The sequence below is a fragment of the Antechinus flavipes genome, chromosome 4 (genome assembly GCF_016432865.1).
Source record: "Antechinus flavipes isolate AdamAnt ecotype Samford, QLD, Australia chromosome 4, AdamAnt_v2, whole genome shotgun sequence".
In the NCBI taxonomy this organism is placed as follows: Eukaryota; Metazoa; Chordata; class Mammalia; order Dasyuromorphia; family Dasyuridae; genus Antechinus; species Antechinus flavipes.
The window spans coordinates 256,260,782-256,278,008 of record NC_067401.1 but is presented as its reverse complement, the minus strand read 5'-3'; the positions used below and the strand labels follow the sequence as shown (position 1 = coordinate 256,278,008).

The window sequence follows — 17,227 nt, the reverse complement described above, 5'->3', positions numbered from 1 at the left end:
AGCAAGGCCTTTCCTGATATCCTCAATTGTTAGTACTTTTCTTACCTCCCCCCCCATTAATTTTTATCTCTTTATCTCCATGAATATTCTAAGTTTTTTCAGGGTAGGGATTGCCCTCCTTTTAGTTTATGTCTCTATGTACCCGATGCCTAGCAAATTCTTGTTGAAGGGAATTATTCAGATGGATATTTCCCATACGTCTTGCCTACAATATTTTTTGAACTGATGATGCTATTATAAAAAGCAGAAGTTATATACTTTCTCCTTCTAGATAATTTTATGGAAACTGAAAACAGAAGTTCCCAGAGCACCTTAAAATTTTGGGCCTTTATATTTAGTTATCTTTTCCCCTGGAAATGAGCACCAAAGATCTATAGCATGATGCTATATTCCCAAATGGCTACTATTGATTGATCCCTAATTAACAAACTGGTAAATACCCATGAGTTAATTACCAGAAGAGATGTCATCTGGAACAGAGCTGGTTTCTCTATTCACCATCTTCTGATGAAGCTGCTTGATGTTGAATGGTTCCACAGTAAATGGCAGCGTGCCCGTGAGCATAGCAAACATACTAACCCCTCTGTCAAGAGAATGACCATCAAAGCTAAAAAGTTTAGAAATCAGTCTTTTACAAAATGCTTCTAATAATAGAGAATTTATGGATTTTTAATTGTCATATATTAAACACTTGTCTAGAATGCTGATTCAGTCTACGATAGAATGAAAAGAATGATGGGACAAAAATTAAACATCTGCAGGAACCCCAAGGAAACTATGAAGGGTTCCCTAGGACTGTAGCATGTTGATGATCACTTTTCTTCCCTTCTGTCCCTTTATAGGAAGGTGTAAGATGTACACTTTTTAAAAAAATGATTAGAATGTCCTGGAGGCAAATTCGAAAATTGGTCACAAATTCCAAATGGATTTTATTTTATTAATTTATAAATTTGTATTGTTTTCATGCATTTTGAAACTCACAAACAGGGTTCCAAGATTGTTATGGACAAAAAAGAGTTCTATAAAGTCATTGTGGTATGTAAACTCTTAGGAAGACTTGGAAAGAGATTTTAGCATATTTCTGGGCTCCAAGCCCATCTTTTCACTATGGCTAACCTCCTACCCAAAAAGTACATTAAATAGATCATCATCATCACCATTGGCTGATAAAGCAGGATAAAAAAAAATAGTAGCATGAGATAGCAAGTATAAAGCTGATTGATTTGGAGTCAGGGAGACCTAGATTTGAATCTCATGTCTGATATTTACAAATTAAGTGACCCTGGAGAAATTAGTTATCTTTCTCAACTTCAGTTTCCTCATCTGTTCCAATGGGCATAATATATTGAGCATTAAATGATTAAAGTGAGGGTTAAACAAGATAATATATTTAAAATATTAATATAAATGGCAGTTATGATTCATCATCATCATCATCATCATTATCATCATCACTGGGGCAGTTAGGTGGCATAGTAAATAGAACACTAGGGTTGTAATCAGGACAACTCATTTTCATGAATTCAAATCCAGTCACAGACATTTACTAATTGTGTTACTCTAGGCAAGTCACTTAACCCTGTTTGCCTCAGTTTCCTCATCTGTAAAATGATTGGGGAAGGACATGGCAAACCACTCCAGTATCTTTGCCAAGAAAATTCCAAACTGGGGTCACAGAGAGTTAGATGTGATTGACCAACAACAACTATTATTATCATCAAATAGTGCACAATCTAGGCTCTTTTAACTACTTAAGTAAAGGTAGAATTTTTAGATCCAATATCAATCTCTTTTAGGATTTTAGATTTCCTATTGACACACCAATGCTGATATCAGAAACTGATATCAGGTATTAAATGATTTTTGTATACAAATTCTTTGCTTTGAATCCAGCATTTTTGTGTTATTGTTTCCTATATACTTAGAATGATTTTTCCAATGAGCATTGTCTAGTAGGATTTATGTGGTGTGTGTGTGTGTGTGTGTGTGTGTGTGTGTCCAATTAATCAATGAACAGCTCTTAAGCATCTATGTGCTTAGGCATTGGGCCAAGTTTCTAGATTTGTATCTCTCTGTCTCCTTGACCATCCAGTGAGACTCAATGTTCCTTGCTTTTCTGGAGATTTCAATGGGACTTGCCGACTGACATTCTCTGTTAAATTTATGTTTTATTTCTTTGCTCCCACCCACACTCAGAGGTCTACAACTACTGGAGAGAAATAACTTCCCAGCAAGTAAGCTTATTTGAAGCTCCTTTTGTATTTCAAAGGAATATTGTTTTCCCCAGCTGCATGTATAAAGAGATAGAAGCAGCTTTTAAAAATTTGAGATCAAGGTTAAAAGGAAGAAGCAGAGGGGATAGCAGATTGATGTATTAGTTGGAAGCCTGTCTGAAACAAGACACCAAGTTGCTGAGCCCTGAACTTATGACAGAGAAGCAAGAGAGAGATGTGGTCTACAGGAAAAGGACACCTGGAAAATTCCTCCTCTAACCATCCCTCCCCACTTAAAACAATCTATATACATTTTGCCAACTGGAAGTTAATTCAGATTAATAGATTCCTCTTTTACAATGCAAATGCTCACTAGGAAGGCAAAAGGCTATCATTCATAAAGTTCATATGAAGATATAAATGCCTTTAATGAGTTTGTCTTCCTTAAATTAATCAATTCCACAATGGATTAATTTTTTTTTGGGGGGGGGAGAGAAGGCGACTAGGGAGATTGGAAAAGGGAAAGGAAATTTAGAAACAGAGAACTTGAATGCCATTGGGATGGGCAAGGACTTCTGCTTTTCAATTTAGCCTTATTCTGGTTAACATTTTTCTCAATATCTTAATCATCTTCATTGTTAAGAGAAGTGTGGTACAATAGCTTTGAAGTCAGAGGACATGCACTTCAAAACTTTTCTCTGGCATGTGACTCTGGATTTGACTTTCTTAATCCATAAAATGAGGATCTTACATCAGTTTACCTTTAAGTTCCTGTTCAGCTTTAAATATATGATTTTATGATCCCACGAAGACATAGATGTAATGTTTACCAAGTTTGTAGATGATATGAAACTGGAAATTGCAGCCAACACATCAGGTTTATGAGATAGGATGATGGCTTCAGTGTAAAAATGTAAATGAGAATAAAGTTTTTGAGTAGTTGACAGAAGGCTGACCTTGGAGTCAAGAATCCAAACTGTGTCTTTGATATATATTAGCTATGTGATCATAGGATAGATACAATTTGTCAGGGTCCTAGGTGACCCTCTAGGACTCTAAACTACAAATTAGATGTTTATTTTCAACAATGAAGAGAGTTTCCTACAGAGTTAAGGCAGTTAAGTGGTACAGTGGTTCAAGTATTCTACTTGGGGAAGAACTGATTTTGAACCATGCCCAAGACACTTAGTAGGTGACATTGGGCAAATCACTTAACTTCTGTTTGCCTCAGTTTCTGCAGTTATAAAATGGGGATAATACTAGAACCAAGTTGTTGTGAAGATCAAATGAGAGAATATTTATAAGGTGTTTAACTTAGTACCTGGTACATAGTAAAATAATTAGTAAATGGTTGTTTCCATCTTTCCTTTCTAGGAGTTCTTTATGTTGAGGAAATTATAGATCTGATTTTCCTCCCCTCTCCTGGAAAAAAGTAAAATCCTACATTTGGTTAAAAACAACAACAACAACAATAACTGTATAAGTAAGTTATAAAATGTAATTCGACACTAGATCTAGGCATGTTAGCAGACTGCAGTTCAAAATGTGATTCAGTACACTATTAGAATCTTAAGTTACATTGGAAGAATTGGTCTCAGGAATGAGAGAGTGGATAGTCCCATTATGTTGGGCTCTGCTCAGGCCACATCTGGAGTTTCGTGCTCAATTCTAGGTTTCACATTTTAGGGAGGCCATAGAGAGACTGAAGGGAATTCAGAAGAAAATGATCAGTACATTGGGGGAGGGAAGACAGGCTGGAGACCATACTATCTAAGGATTTATAGAAGAAATGAGGAATAACTCTTGTTTTGCAGAAAAGGAAGCTAGACTTTTTCTGCTTATCCCAAAGAGGATAATAAGGGTTAATTGGTACAATTTGCAGTGAGGCAGATTTTAGGTTTGATGTAAAGAACAATATCTAAATAGTTAAAGCTGTCCAAATGTGGAATGAATTTTCTTAGAAGACAGAAGATTTCCTTTTACTGGAGGCTTTCAAGCTGGTGTTAGGTAATTCTTTGTTGGGTATTTCAATTAAAGTACAGGCTGAACTAGGTATTCTCTCTTATGATTCTGAGAGAGTGTCAAGGGAGAGGGTGAAAAAGACAGATGGAAGAGTACCCCAAATAAATGTTATCTACTTTATAATTTTTTCTGGAGTCAGATTGAAAATCATTTCCAGTTCTGATTCGAGGGTTAGAACTTGATGATATTGGGTGATTGATTATATTATCCAACTAAAAATATTTCAATGAGAAACAGAGCTATTAGGGAAGAGCATGATGTAAGGTTATTTCTATAAAAATAAATTCAATTCCAAAATACTTTAATATACCAATTATCACCTGTTGAAAGTAGGGGTGGATGATCATGATCAACATATGACTTTAATTGTTTATAGGTTTTAAGGTGTCAAGGCTAAAATGAAAACATATTTGTATCCCTACTGAAATGATTCTTTCAGTATGTGTTTTGGAATTTCCACTCATCCAACCTTGGTTGGGACCAGAAAATTTAGATATGCATGAAAAAAAAAAGACTTACAAGAAAGTAGAACCAAATCCTCTTGGAATTTGTGACTAACATGCACATTTTCCTCAGAGACATGTTCATCATCTTTTGGTGGCAAGTCTTACTCCTTGTAAAGGGATATGGAGAAAAAGCCAAGAGACCACCAAGAGTGAGAGCAGTTCAGAGAAGCCCAAGCTGGAAGTCAATGGCTTTCACACTTGCTATCAACCAGAATTTAATTCACTATCAACCAGGGCTGCCTCTGAATCAGGCACCTCTAAGCCAAAAGACTCTTGATCCCATTACTAATCCTCTAAGCCACTTAAGCACCCAGATTCAAATATTTTTCAGCTGTTTTCCAGTGTGGTGTGCCAAGATGCTGGTTTAGAGCTGGGAGTGGAGGGTGTTAATATTCTAGGGAAGCTCAGATGGACTGAACTCGAGGTCATGTTTTTTAGGGTGATGCTATGAGCTGAGTAAAGGAGAACAGCAAGCAGTCTGAGAGGGAAATCCCTAAACACTGGGTAATGGCTGCATGAGCCATCTTGGGGATCACAAAGATCATATGATATTAAAATAAAATAGCCGTTTTAATGGCCATCTTGTTGCCATGGCCATCCATGTTGCTGTCTACAGAATGCATAGGTTACATCTATAATAGCTAGAATAGGAAATCTCTTTCCTGTTTCTCATGAATCTTACTAGAATATTGGTTTCTCTAGAAATGAGAATAAGACAAAAACCACAAGAAGGTATCTTAGTAAATTCATATGGTGCTGTGGTTCAAAAGGTGACACACAAAACATATGTAGTTGAACAAGTGTGAGTCTACTATTTAATTGTGGCTGGAGCCTGATGATATGTTAAGCTTGAAAATTTATTGGCTGTAACAGAATGGAATTCTTCCATCCCACTGAAATCTCTGGCAGCCTTTGGATATAGCATCTGGCTTATTAATTTGGCCAGTGGATGAAAGTTAATCATGCTTCAGTCCTTCCAAGGATCTAAAAATTGGATACACAAAAATCACGGACAGGCACAGTGAACGCTGGTGTTTCCTCCATGGATTCCTAATTATGTTACTGCAGATTTTGTTTGGAATGTGTTGAATGGAATGGCAGACCAACAACAGGCTTCTTGTTTTTTCCAGGGAGAGTTGCTATGCTGTAATTATGATCATCTTTTCTGAGAGCAATAGAAAGAGTTTTTAATCAAAGACCAGACAATTGAGGGAATCAGTTCACTTGTTGTTGCTTTATTTTCATGACATAATTTGAATAAAAACAGAACATTAAGGGGGGAGTGGTGGTAGTGATGGGAAATAATTAAAATTAATCTGATAAAAATTGTGGGTGGGCACTCAAAGCAAATTTTTTTTTGGGAAAAAATCAAAACCTAATTCTGGGATCAATATATCAAAGCAAGTAGTAGAGAATGGCTTAGGAAAAATGCAGGCTTAGGGGAAAAAGGGAAATTTTAGAGCCTTTCTCCTTTTCGCCCTTTTCCATTTTTTAAAAAAACAGTATTAAAACAGCTCCCCAGACTATTCTGTTTTTCTTGGTTCTTTAAAATCTTTTTATTTTATTGATTCAAAATTTGTGATAAATTTAAAACCAGGGACCTGAGGTTCACCTTTGTAATATTTCTTTTAAAAATGATTAGGAAGCAAATAATTTTTTTCAAATGTAATTGATAGATTAGATTGTAATTTCTTTGAGGATCAAATAAATTCTCTTTGTACCCCCTTTCTCTTTCTTTTCTTCCCTCTTTGTATTTCTTTCCCCCCTCCTTTTTTGTCTATCTCTTTTCCCTCTCTCTTTGTCTCTGTCTCCCCACTCTGTCTCTTTCTTGTGTTTCCCTTGTTTCTTTCTCTAGTGCTTAGCATAGTGCCTGGAACATAGTAGGTACTTAATAAATGATTATTGATTTGAGAGACTTTCTAGACTATTAAACTGAAAGTATTTTTATGGATGGAGATATCAGTTATATGTGCATTCATTATATTCTACTAATTAAAAATAATTATTTATTAAGTAAACTCTTTTTGACCTGTACTTGAAATTACTCTGGCAAGCTTTGCATATAGGATCTAACTTATTAATTTAGCCAGTCAACTTTGTTAACAATTCTTTGGTGCAGGTTCTACTTATATTACTCTGAGCTCCATGGGGAGAGAACCTTCATTAAACTCAATGGTAGAGCTATACCCAGTTGCTGTGGAGTGAAGGATGGGAATAGAGAGACTGGATGTGTGATTTCAATCTAAAGTACATCACAGAGAAGAAATTCTCTACCAGTGAAACTTGGTACATTCTCTGCAACTTGAAATCATAGAGAGTTGCCTAGTGACTTGCCCAGGGTTATTATATGTATCTACATATGTGTCTGAAGCATGAACTTTGAATCCAGGACTTTGGAGTCTGAGAACAGGTCCATTAATCCTACACTGCCACTAGATAATTAAAAAGGACGAATTATCCAAAAGGATCATTTAAATAACTTGAGTTTAGTTTCCATCATATATGTTACCAAGGGTATGAACAGCTAGAGAAATTCATAGATTTGAATTTTACATCCTCTTTCTTCTCAGATGCTTCACTAATAGGAAAACAACTTAACTTTTTAATATTTTCACTTGACATATATAGGAATGGCTTGACATCCTCTATTTTTCTCATATCTTTGGCTTTATTTTTATTTTGAAAGTAGCATTGAAAAAAATTTATAGTAATAGGGATTGCTTCGACCCTCATAGTTGAATTCCAGTTTTTCTATTCTCCATGTAACTCAGGACTCCTTATCTTTTTAAATTAATTTAAAAAATCCATAGTGACCATCCTCTTTCTCTTTGCCTTCTCTCCATATTTCTTTCTCCTCTCTCTGTCTCTCTCTCTTTCCCTCTCTCTGTCTCTTTCTTCTATTTCTCTCCCACTCCCCCACTCCCATCCCTTTCTTTCTGTCTTCCTCCATTCTCACTTTCTTTCTTCTTTCTCTCCCATCTTCTACTCCCCACCTCCACTAAGAACAGTAGAAACACACAATCCCCTGTTAAACATAGTTAATTTAACATATTTAACATGTATTGGTCAGCCTGCCATCTGGGGGAGAGGTGGAGGAAGGAGGAGAAAAATTGGAACAAAAGGTTTGGTAATTGTCAATGCTGTAAAATTACCCATGCATATAACTTGCAAATAAAAAGCTATAATAATAAATTTTTAAAAAAAACATATTTAAGAGAAAGCAGTTACTTAATGACCAATTCTGTCTGTCTGTCTATCTATCTATCTATTTTCTAAGACTAGGAGGTCTGGTAGTGTTTCATCATCAGGACTAAATTTTTAAATAAAAATATCTAAATCATGAAATTTCAAAGTAGGAAGGGCCCCCAGTGGCAGCTTAATCCAATCTCTATAGGGAATCTCTACTGTATCATTACCTACCTAGAAGCTTGATGCCTCCAGTGAGGAGAAACCAACAGTCTCCCCAGTCAGGCCATTACACTTTGGGGCCAATCTGATTATTAAGAATTTTTTTCCTTGATATCAAGCCCAAATCTGCCTCTTCACATTTCTATTTTTTTTTTTGCTCAAGGATTAGCTTCTACATGATTCTCTAGCTACTAATAACTTCCACTTTTGCCTTATTAATTACCTTACATTTATTTTGTATTTATTCTACACATTTATTTTTAAAAAAATTGTAGACACTGAATAAAGCAAGCACCAAGAAATTCATTTTTCATCTTTGATTTTCCTAGTACCTTAATACAGGGCTTACAAGAGTAATAGTTACTTAGTGATTGCTTGCACTCTTTTTTTTGCCTGGTTCAACCTTTTAGCTTTTATATGATAGCCCTTCAAATACTTGGAGGCAGCTGTTGTGTATCTTATACATTTTCCTTTCCCCAATATTTATAGTTCTGTCATTCCACTTGTGTGCAACTCTTATGGCTCTACTTGGGGTTGTTGGCAAGGATACTGGAGTGGTTTGTCATTCTTTCTCCAGCTCATTTTATAGATGAGGAAACTGAGGCAAAAAGGATTAAGTGACTTCCCCAGGGTCACAAAGCTAATGTGTCTAAGGCCAGATTTGCATTCATGAAGATAAGTTTTCTTGACTTCAGTTCTGGCACTCTATCCACTGCACACCTATCTGCTCCAAGATAAAAATGCCCATTTTTTTCAACTGATCTTCACCTGACATAAACTAGAGGCTTTTTTACTATCTTGATTGCCTAAAATGTGGTGTCCAGAGCAGAAAAAAAATGCTTTTCATGGAAGCACAATTCAATCACTTTAGTCGAATTTTGCTCTTGGTTATAAAAATGTGTGTGTGTGTGTGTGTGTGTGTGTGTGTGTGTGTGTGTATTTAACACCAAGTGAGAAAAATATCTTGCTCAACGGTCTGCAAATTTAACCAACTGGGTTTCCTATAGCCTTAAATCCATTGTGATTATGATTCATCATCCCTGAGCTGACATGGTAAAATGGTGATTTACTTACATGGACCAAACATCCACTTTTGGACCATATTTCTTATGAGCCAGAAGTTCCGGGGCAGCATAGGCTGGACTTCCACACTGAGTGTTTAACAGCTCCTGAGAAAGACCCTCCACCTTCATAATGTTGCTCAAGCCAAAGTCTGAAAGATTTACAAACAGCCAGACCTAAAACATTCAGCTTTGACAGAGACCACTTAATTCTTTTGACCAGTGGTCTGGGTGAAAAAGTGTAAGTGTAATCATAAACCTTATGGTACTTGACTTGTGGAATGCCTTCTTTCTTTGACCAGAGTAGTGGTTCTTGGAGGGATATGAATATGTCTACAGTAAAGGCACAGGAATTTTCCTTAAAACCAGTTTTCATAGTTCCTCAAATAACACTGTTCTCTTTTAACAAGTTCTGGAATTTCCCCTAGATCCCTGCTTTCCTCTTTAGGTTGTACAACAGCATGTCAGAGAGGAAAAAACTCTGGACAGAAGGCCAGGGATAAGAGCATAGCTGAATCACTACTTCATCTTTGTAATGAAACTTACCCTTGCCTTGGAAGGTTGTGTGAAAAGGTACCTTTTTTGTGTGTGTGGTATGTGGGGAGGTTTAAGGGGAATATGGGTAAGTGACTTGTCCAGGATTACATAGCTAGAAAGTATCTGAGGCTACATTTGAATTCAGATCATCCTGACTCCAAAACCAGTGATCTATCTACTCCTCAAAAAATAGCGCTTTTTTGTCCTTAAAGATCTATGGAAATGTGAGTTTAAATACTGGGATACACAAAGGATTCTGTGACTTTATCTCTGGTTTATTCCTTCTGACCATGGGAACTCATCCATACCCACCTAAATATCAATCAATATAAATTTTTTAAGCCTTGAATATGTTCCAGATACTGTGGCAAGTCCTGAGGATATATAAAAAAGCAAAAAAAAGTTCTTGCCCTCAAAGATGTCACAACCTAATGGAGGAATTTTATTGTTTTTCAGTTGTTTCAAATTTTTTGTGATTCCATTTGGGTTTTCTTAGCAAAGATACTGGAATGGCTTGCCATTTCCCTTCTCTAGCACCTTTTGCAAATGAGGAAACTGAGGGAAGTAAAATTAGGTGACTTGCCTAGTGTCACACTAGTAAATGTCTGAGGCTACATTTGAACTTGGGTCTTTCTGACTCCATACCCTGTGCCCTAACTTGTATCACCTAGCTGCCCTTTGGGAAAGTGGCAAAATTGGGGTAATAACAAGTAAGCAATTATATAGAAATTATATGTAGGATAAATAAAAAATAATTAAAAGAAGTAAGGCAATAGTATTGATGGGAGTTGGGAAAGGTTTGTTGTAAAAGATGAAATTTTAGCTGAGACTTAAAAGAAGCCTCAAAAATCAGGAGGGAGAGCATTCCAGGAATAGTGAATAGCCAGAGAAAAAGACCAGAGCTGAGAATGTGAACTGTTGTTATCATTACATGGAATGGCCAGCTATGCTCAAATACAAGAGTTGCAGTTATTTGTGTGGTAACCAAAGTGTTTTGCCTGATTCCTAGAAAACTGCAACAACAACAATGAAAAAGAGCCCAAACATAACTTCCCTTTCTGAGACAGGGTTCCACATCCCAAGTCAGCCAGCAGAGAGGCAATTTCTGGGAAGGAAAGAAGGGAGAAAAGCAGAGGAGAGGAATTTTTTTTCATTTCTTTATTATTTTGATCTTGCCTCCTGGGGTCATAGTGATCCTAATACAAGTGATGGGGTCAGGAATGAAAGATCCTCTCCTATCTGGATTTCCTAGTCTATATGTCATAGACATAGAAATGACTAAAACTGGAAGGAACTTGGGACATTATTTAGTCTAACTCCTTCATTTTAGAAATTAGAAAACAAGGGCACCTAGGTGGCACAGTAGATAGAGAACTAGCCCTGAAGTTAGAAGGACCTGAGTTCAAATCTGATCTCAGACACGGAAGACTTTCTAGCTGTGTGACCCTGGGCAAGTCACTTAACCCCAATTGCCTCAGCAAAAAAAAAAAAGAAAAAAAAAGATTAATAATTTATCAAAGTCAAAAATAGGTGGGGATTGGCAGAACTGAGATAACCCCAGAAACTGAATAAATTCAGAAAGTTTCTCTAGTGATTATCTCATTTTGTAGATGGAGAAACAGGATCCATAAGGGGAAGAGACTCATTAGTATCACATAGCTCACCTTAACAGAACTATCCTCAAAACTAGATCTTCTAGATGTACCACACTAGCCTTAGGGCAGCAAGGTGATACAGTGAATAGAACACTGGGCTTGGAACCAGCAAGACTCATCTTTGAGTTCAAACCCAGCTTCAGACATGTACTAGTTGTGTAACCCTGAACAAGTCACTTAATCCTGTTTACCTCAGTTTCCTCATCTGCAAAAAGAATTGGAGAAGAAAATACCAAGCCATCTTTGCCAAAAAATTCCCCAAATAGGGTCATAAAGAATCACAATTGAAATGATCGAATAACAATAATAGTATCATTTCCAATGAGTCCTTTGCTCTTGTTAATATCTTATTCTTGCATTATACACATGAAATTCCCCTCTGGACTTTGATCTTTTTGGTTCTCAGTTTGTTTATTTGTGGGACTTCATCTCTCTTGATTTTTTCTACATAGATTTCATAGAAAATAAAATTAATTTATTAATGTCATTTTAAACTATTTTTGCAGCACTGGTTTTAGATTTTTAGCAGTATTAACAGAATTTCAACAGAAAAGTTAACATTGCCATCAAATTATAATCTTCAGTGCTTTGTACATAGTAGATATTTAAAACTGTTAACTTGAAAGTAATAAAATAACAAACCACTTTAGTTATGTGTATATGATAAAGGATTCCCACTTTTTCTTCTGACTTCACTAGTTCTCTCCTCCACATCAGTTCTATTGCAGCATCTTCTCTTATAATTGTGCCTTCCTTTGTAATCCATGTCTGCCAACCTAACATGGGTTCTTATTACATCTGTTAGAAGTACTAGTTTCCAATAAGACTTTCCTTTTTTACTCCTTTTCTAGTTTAGTCCATACTTCACATGCTTAATTTTCTGTAAATATAGACTTGGTTATGGTCATTTCTATGGTCAAAGACTTACTGAAACTTACTTTTGTCAACTATATAAAGTTCAAACTTCTTGACGGAGATTCAAGGTCATTCACCATCTATTTCCACACTAATTTCCCCACTTAACTTTCCATTACTCACTGTGTGTTTCATCTAAACTTAACTATTTTGATAGTGCCCTACTTCTTATTCCTAACGACTTTCACCATGGAGCATACAAAGTACTTTCCTTTCTTTTTCAAACTTTGCTCTGAAAAGATGTATCTTTCTCATTTTCTGTTGAATTTGTTCAAAACTCATCTCAAAATTCATCCTCTTGAAAAAATCTTCCTTGATTACTACTGTTTTTTTTTTTTATAACAAACTGCTTCCTTCACCCAGATCTAGGTTGTACAACCCATCACTGTTAGAAAGTTGAAAGTTATTAAAGTTATAAATTACATTCTAAATAAAGTCAATATAAAGTTATAAAGTTTTAATTAATTAGCTTTGTGGCAATAGAGACTAATATTGATTTTAAAAAACCTTCCTTATCTATAGCTTGACTTTTATGCTACAGAAGTTATTAAGGTTTTTGTTCCATACAAACTGCTTTCAATTTATTTGTCCTTACTTATATTGTAGTAGAAAGTTCCAAGAGAAAGCCAGTTTTTGAATTTTCCATATTCTCAATTATATTCTAATAAGTACATTTTGAAGAGAATAGTGTAGTAGAATATTATAGAGGGACATGGGACCTCAGTTTCCTTATTTATGAGACTTGATCTCTTTAGCCTCTTTCTACATAGATTTTACAGAAAACACCTCATGTACTGATGTGGTTCGTAATTGTACTTTCAGAACATTGGTTTTTGTTTTATATAGTTGTTCAAGATTCAATGTAGGGGGGTTGAATTAAAAAAGAATTATTTTCAAGTTATTACCTATAATTTCTTAAACAGAATTAATGTGTAAAAATTTGTGTTGAATTAAAAATAATAAAATAATGTACTAGTGTGATTATGGGTTTATAATATAGATTATAAATTAAATGAAGCATTGTAGTTTAGCTTAAAAATAATATAGACTAGAGAAGAGCTTCCAAAGGTTCCTTCTAATTCTGTGATTCTGTAAATTATTGATTATAAAAGTGTAACAAAATCAGTCATTTGATCAGCAAATATTTATTACATGCCTACTATGTGCTAGATTCTGTTCGAAGTATTGGGGATACAAATACAGTGAATGAAACAATCCCTATTCATGAACAGCTTAAATGAAAATGAGGAAAACAACAAGTATGTTATTTATATATAATAAATAATACATATTGTATATAATATATATTATACAAATTTATGTATGATTTATATATTACATATAATGTCATAATTATATATTATCATTAACAATATATAAAGCATAAATATATTTATTATTATATTTATATATGTTACATATATAAATATAGAGTGAATAACTACAAAACCACAATGCACAATATTATGCATATACACTCATATATATATACACATATACATTTATACATATACATATATGTGTATATCTATGCATACATAGATATACATAAGTGTGTGCACATAGGACACATAAGACAAGAAGGACCCTAGCAGTTTGGGAGAATCAGAAAAAGCTTCACAAAGTTGGTGCTTAATTTTGAGAGAGAACTCTATGGGACAGAGGTAAGAAAGCCTGGGCCATTTCAGACTGGTACCTCTACAAAGGATCATATCATGTGTGAAGAACAGAGTAGCTAAACTTATACTTACCCACAATCTTGATATTATTATTTTCATCTAAAAGAAAATTTTCAATTTTCAAGTCCCTAAAAGAGGATGAGAAATAAGCTTTATTAGATGGAAGAAAGCTGTTATTTTGGAATATTATAGTTGTTCACAGAACATTTTTCGTTCTCCTAATAGCCTCCCTCTCCTATCCCAAATCCATTTATATCTAAAATGTTAATGGATATTTCCACAACAAACCAGAATAATAATAAAAATTAATATTAATATAGCACTTTGAGATTATCTAAGTACTTTACACATGATTTCATCTAATTCTGACTTTTTGTGAAATAGGTACTCTAGGTACCTTCCTAAAGCATTCTACCTTTCCAATTTTCATACACATGAAAATAAAATCCTCCACCACCCTGCATTTTAGTGATTCTAGTTTCTTTGCTGTACTTTGGATAAAATACTCCATCTTTCAAAGTGGAAAATTTTCACTGAGTATCTGTCCCTCATGCCTAAAATTCTCTCCCTTCTCATCTCTGTCACCTGTTTTCCCTAGCTTCTTTGAGTTCTCAGCTGGTGTCCAGAGGATTGATTTGGGGTCAGAAAGATTTGAGTTCATATATTTACTACCTGTTTGATCCTGAGCAAGTCACATAACTGTCTGCCTTAGTTTCCTCAACTGTAAAATGAGGTTAATAATAGAGCTATTGTGAGGGTCAAATGAAATAATGTACGTAGTAAGTGCTTTGGAAATAGTCTATTCTAACCTCATTTTCTATATTAAAAAAAATTTTCCTGATCCCCTTAATGATAGTACCTTTACTTTCTTGATTATCTTTTCTATATCTAGAATATATTGTTTGCACATAATTTTTTTTACATATAGTCTTTCCTATTAGGCTATGAGTTCCTGGAGAATAAGGACTGTCTTTTGCCTTCCTTTATATTCCCAGTGTTAACAGTAATAACTGATATATAATAGGTGCTTAATAAATATCAGTTAACTTGCTGATTATAAAATTTAAAACTGGAAATTTGTTCAGGGGCTATCTATCTAAATCCTCTCACTTTGTAGATGAAATAATTCAGTCTGAGAGAGATCAAATAATTTTCCATGAGGTCTTTCCTGACTCCTGAGATGCTCATGCTTATTTCCCATTCAACCTTGAATATACTTATAAGGGTATAAGTTATTTCCCCAATTGAATGAATGTTCTTAGGATGGTGACTATCACTTTTCTGTATTTGTATACACAATACCTGACATATATCGAATGTCCATTGATCAGTTGAGTGGTGGCCCAAGGTTTCCATATATAATAAGTATTAGCTAGATTGTAACCAAATGTAATAAGTACTAACTAGATTTTACCCAAGGTCTTTGACTTTAAATGCTCTTTCCAGGGCATGAGAGATTTATTTCAATTTGCTATATTCTTAGAATGGCCAGTGACTTCTGGAATGGATCCCAAAGGTTGTTCCTAGATTCTTATGCATCCTGGGCTAGTTGCAACAACCCAAATAGAAATATGAGGGGCTCAACCTCTGGACTCCTAGACTTTCAGATCTTGGGTAGCTCACTTTCCTGACTTTTTGAAAATCATGATGGCCTCCAAATTCCTTCAAATTCAAATTACTGGATGGACAGAACATTCATTCATTCAAAAGGAGATGCATAGATTATGAGAATGAGGAAATCAAAATCTAATGATAATTTTTATAATTCTAAATTTTAATTATCAATTGATCCCTTCAACTCCCAATCATTTTATTATAGCTTCTAATAGAGATGAAAATAAACAGACCTCTACTATTTTCACTCTTGTTTTATATGAATTTTAATATCAGGGATTATCAACTTATCAAAAATGGAACATTAAGCAGAAAACTCTTAATTTTATTATGTTCTAGGACTGATATGAGCATTATGAGCTTAATTTATTATTTTTCTTTTAATAGTATTTTGTTTTTCCAAATATATGCAGAGAATTTTCAACATTCATCTTTGCAAAACATTGTTTTCCAAATTTTTCTCCCTCTCCTGTCTTCTCCTCTCCCCAAGACAGCAAGCAATCTAATATAGATTAAACATGTGCATTTCTTCTAAACATATTTCCATATTCGTCATGCTGCACAGAAAAATGAGGTCAAAAGAGAAAAAACAAGAGAAAGAAAAAAAAACGAATGATCACAACAAAAAAGCTGAAGATACTATACTTTGATCCACATTCAGTCTTCATAATTCTTTCTCTGGATGTGTATGGCACTTTCCATCACAAATCTATTGGAATTTCTTTGAATCACCTTACCTCATTCTTGTTGAAAAGAGCCAAGTCAGTCACAGTTGATCATCACATAATCTTGTTGTTATTGTATAGAATATCCTCTTGGCTCTGCTCACTTCACTTAGCATCAGTTCATGTAAGTCTTTCTAAACTTTTCCAAAATCAGCCTGTTAATTGTTTCTTATAGAACAATAAAATTCCATAATATTCATGTACCATAACTTATTCAGCCATTTCTCAACTGATGGGCATCCACTCAGTTCCCATTTCATTGTTACTAATAAAAGGACTGCTACCAACATTTTCACACATGTGGGTTCTTTCCCCCTTTTTATGATTTCTTTGGAATACAGAACAAACATAGTGTACTCTATCCACCATGACAATGAATTGCCCATCTATTTTGGAATGCTTGTCTCCTAATAGACATATCATGGTTTAATCACATGGACATATTGTTAGGATACAAGTATGATTAGTATCTTCTCATCTCAGAACTGGGTTTTGATATGTTTTGCATGAAGAATTTCAAGAGTTTTGAGAGAAAGAAAAATGCACCTTACCTGTGGACAATGCCATGGTGATGGAGGTGACCCACGGCTGACATGATCTGCTTGATGAACCTCCTAACTTCCTTTTCATCCAGTTTCTTTTGGTCATAGATCTTGTCCAGGAGATCTCCACCCAGACACAACTCCATGACCATGTAAAATGAGTTTTCTGTCTCCAGGGTTTCATACAGCTGAACAATATGAGGGTGCTTGACCATCTGCTGAATACGGGGCTCCCGCTTCATGTTCTTTAAAATATAGGAGTCCTGTTGGGCTTTTGTCTTGTTGATGACTTTAATAGCTACCTTCATCAGTGAACACAGAAAGGAAACTGCATGAAACACAGCAACTAG

At 34.9% G+C, this 17,227-nt stretch overlaps 1 protein-coding gene across 1 annotated transcript in view; it reads right to left on the bottom strand.

Annotated features, from left to right (window-relative positions):
• Positions 1-447: 447 nt before the first annotated feature.
• Positions 448-17,227, bottom strand: part of LOC127561496 (hormonally up-regulated neu tumor-associated kinase homolog A-like) — an 89,846-nt gene continuing 73,066 nt past the window's right edge. The window contains exons 3-6 of the mRNA XM_051996717.1: positions 16,887-17,179; positions 14,069-14,124; positions 9,224-9,362; positions 448-583 (exon numbers count right to left, since the gene is read on the bottom strand). Of these exons, the coding sequence (XP_051852677.1) occupies positions 448-583; positions 9,224-9,362; positions 14,069-14,124; positions 16,887-17,179 (624 nt within the window). The remainder of the gene's footprint in view (positions 584-9,223; positions 9,363-14,068; positions 14,125-16,886; positions 17,180-17,227) is intronic.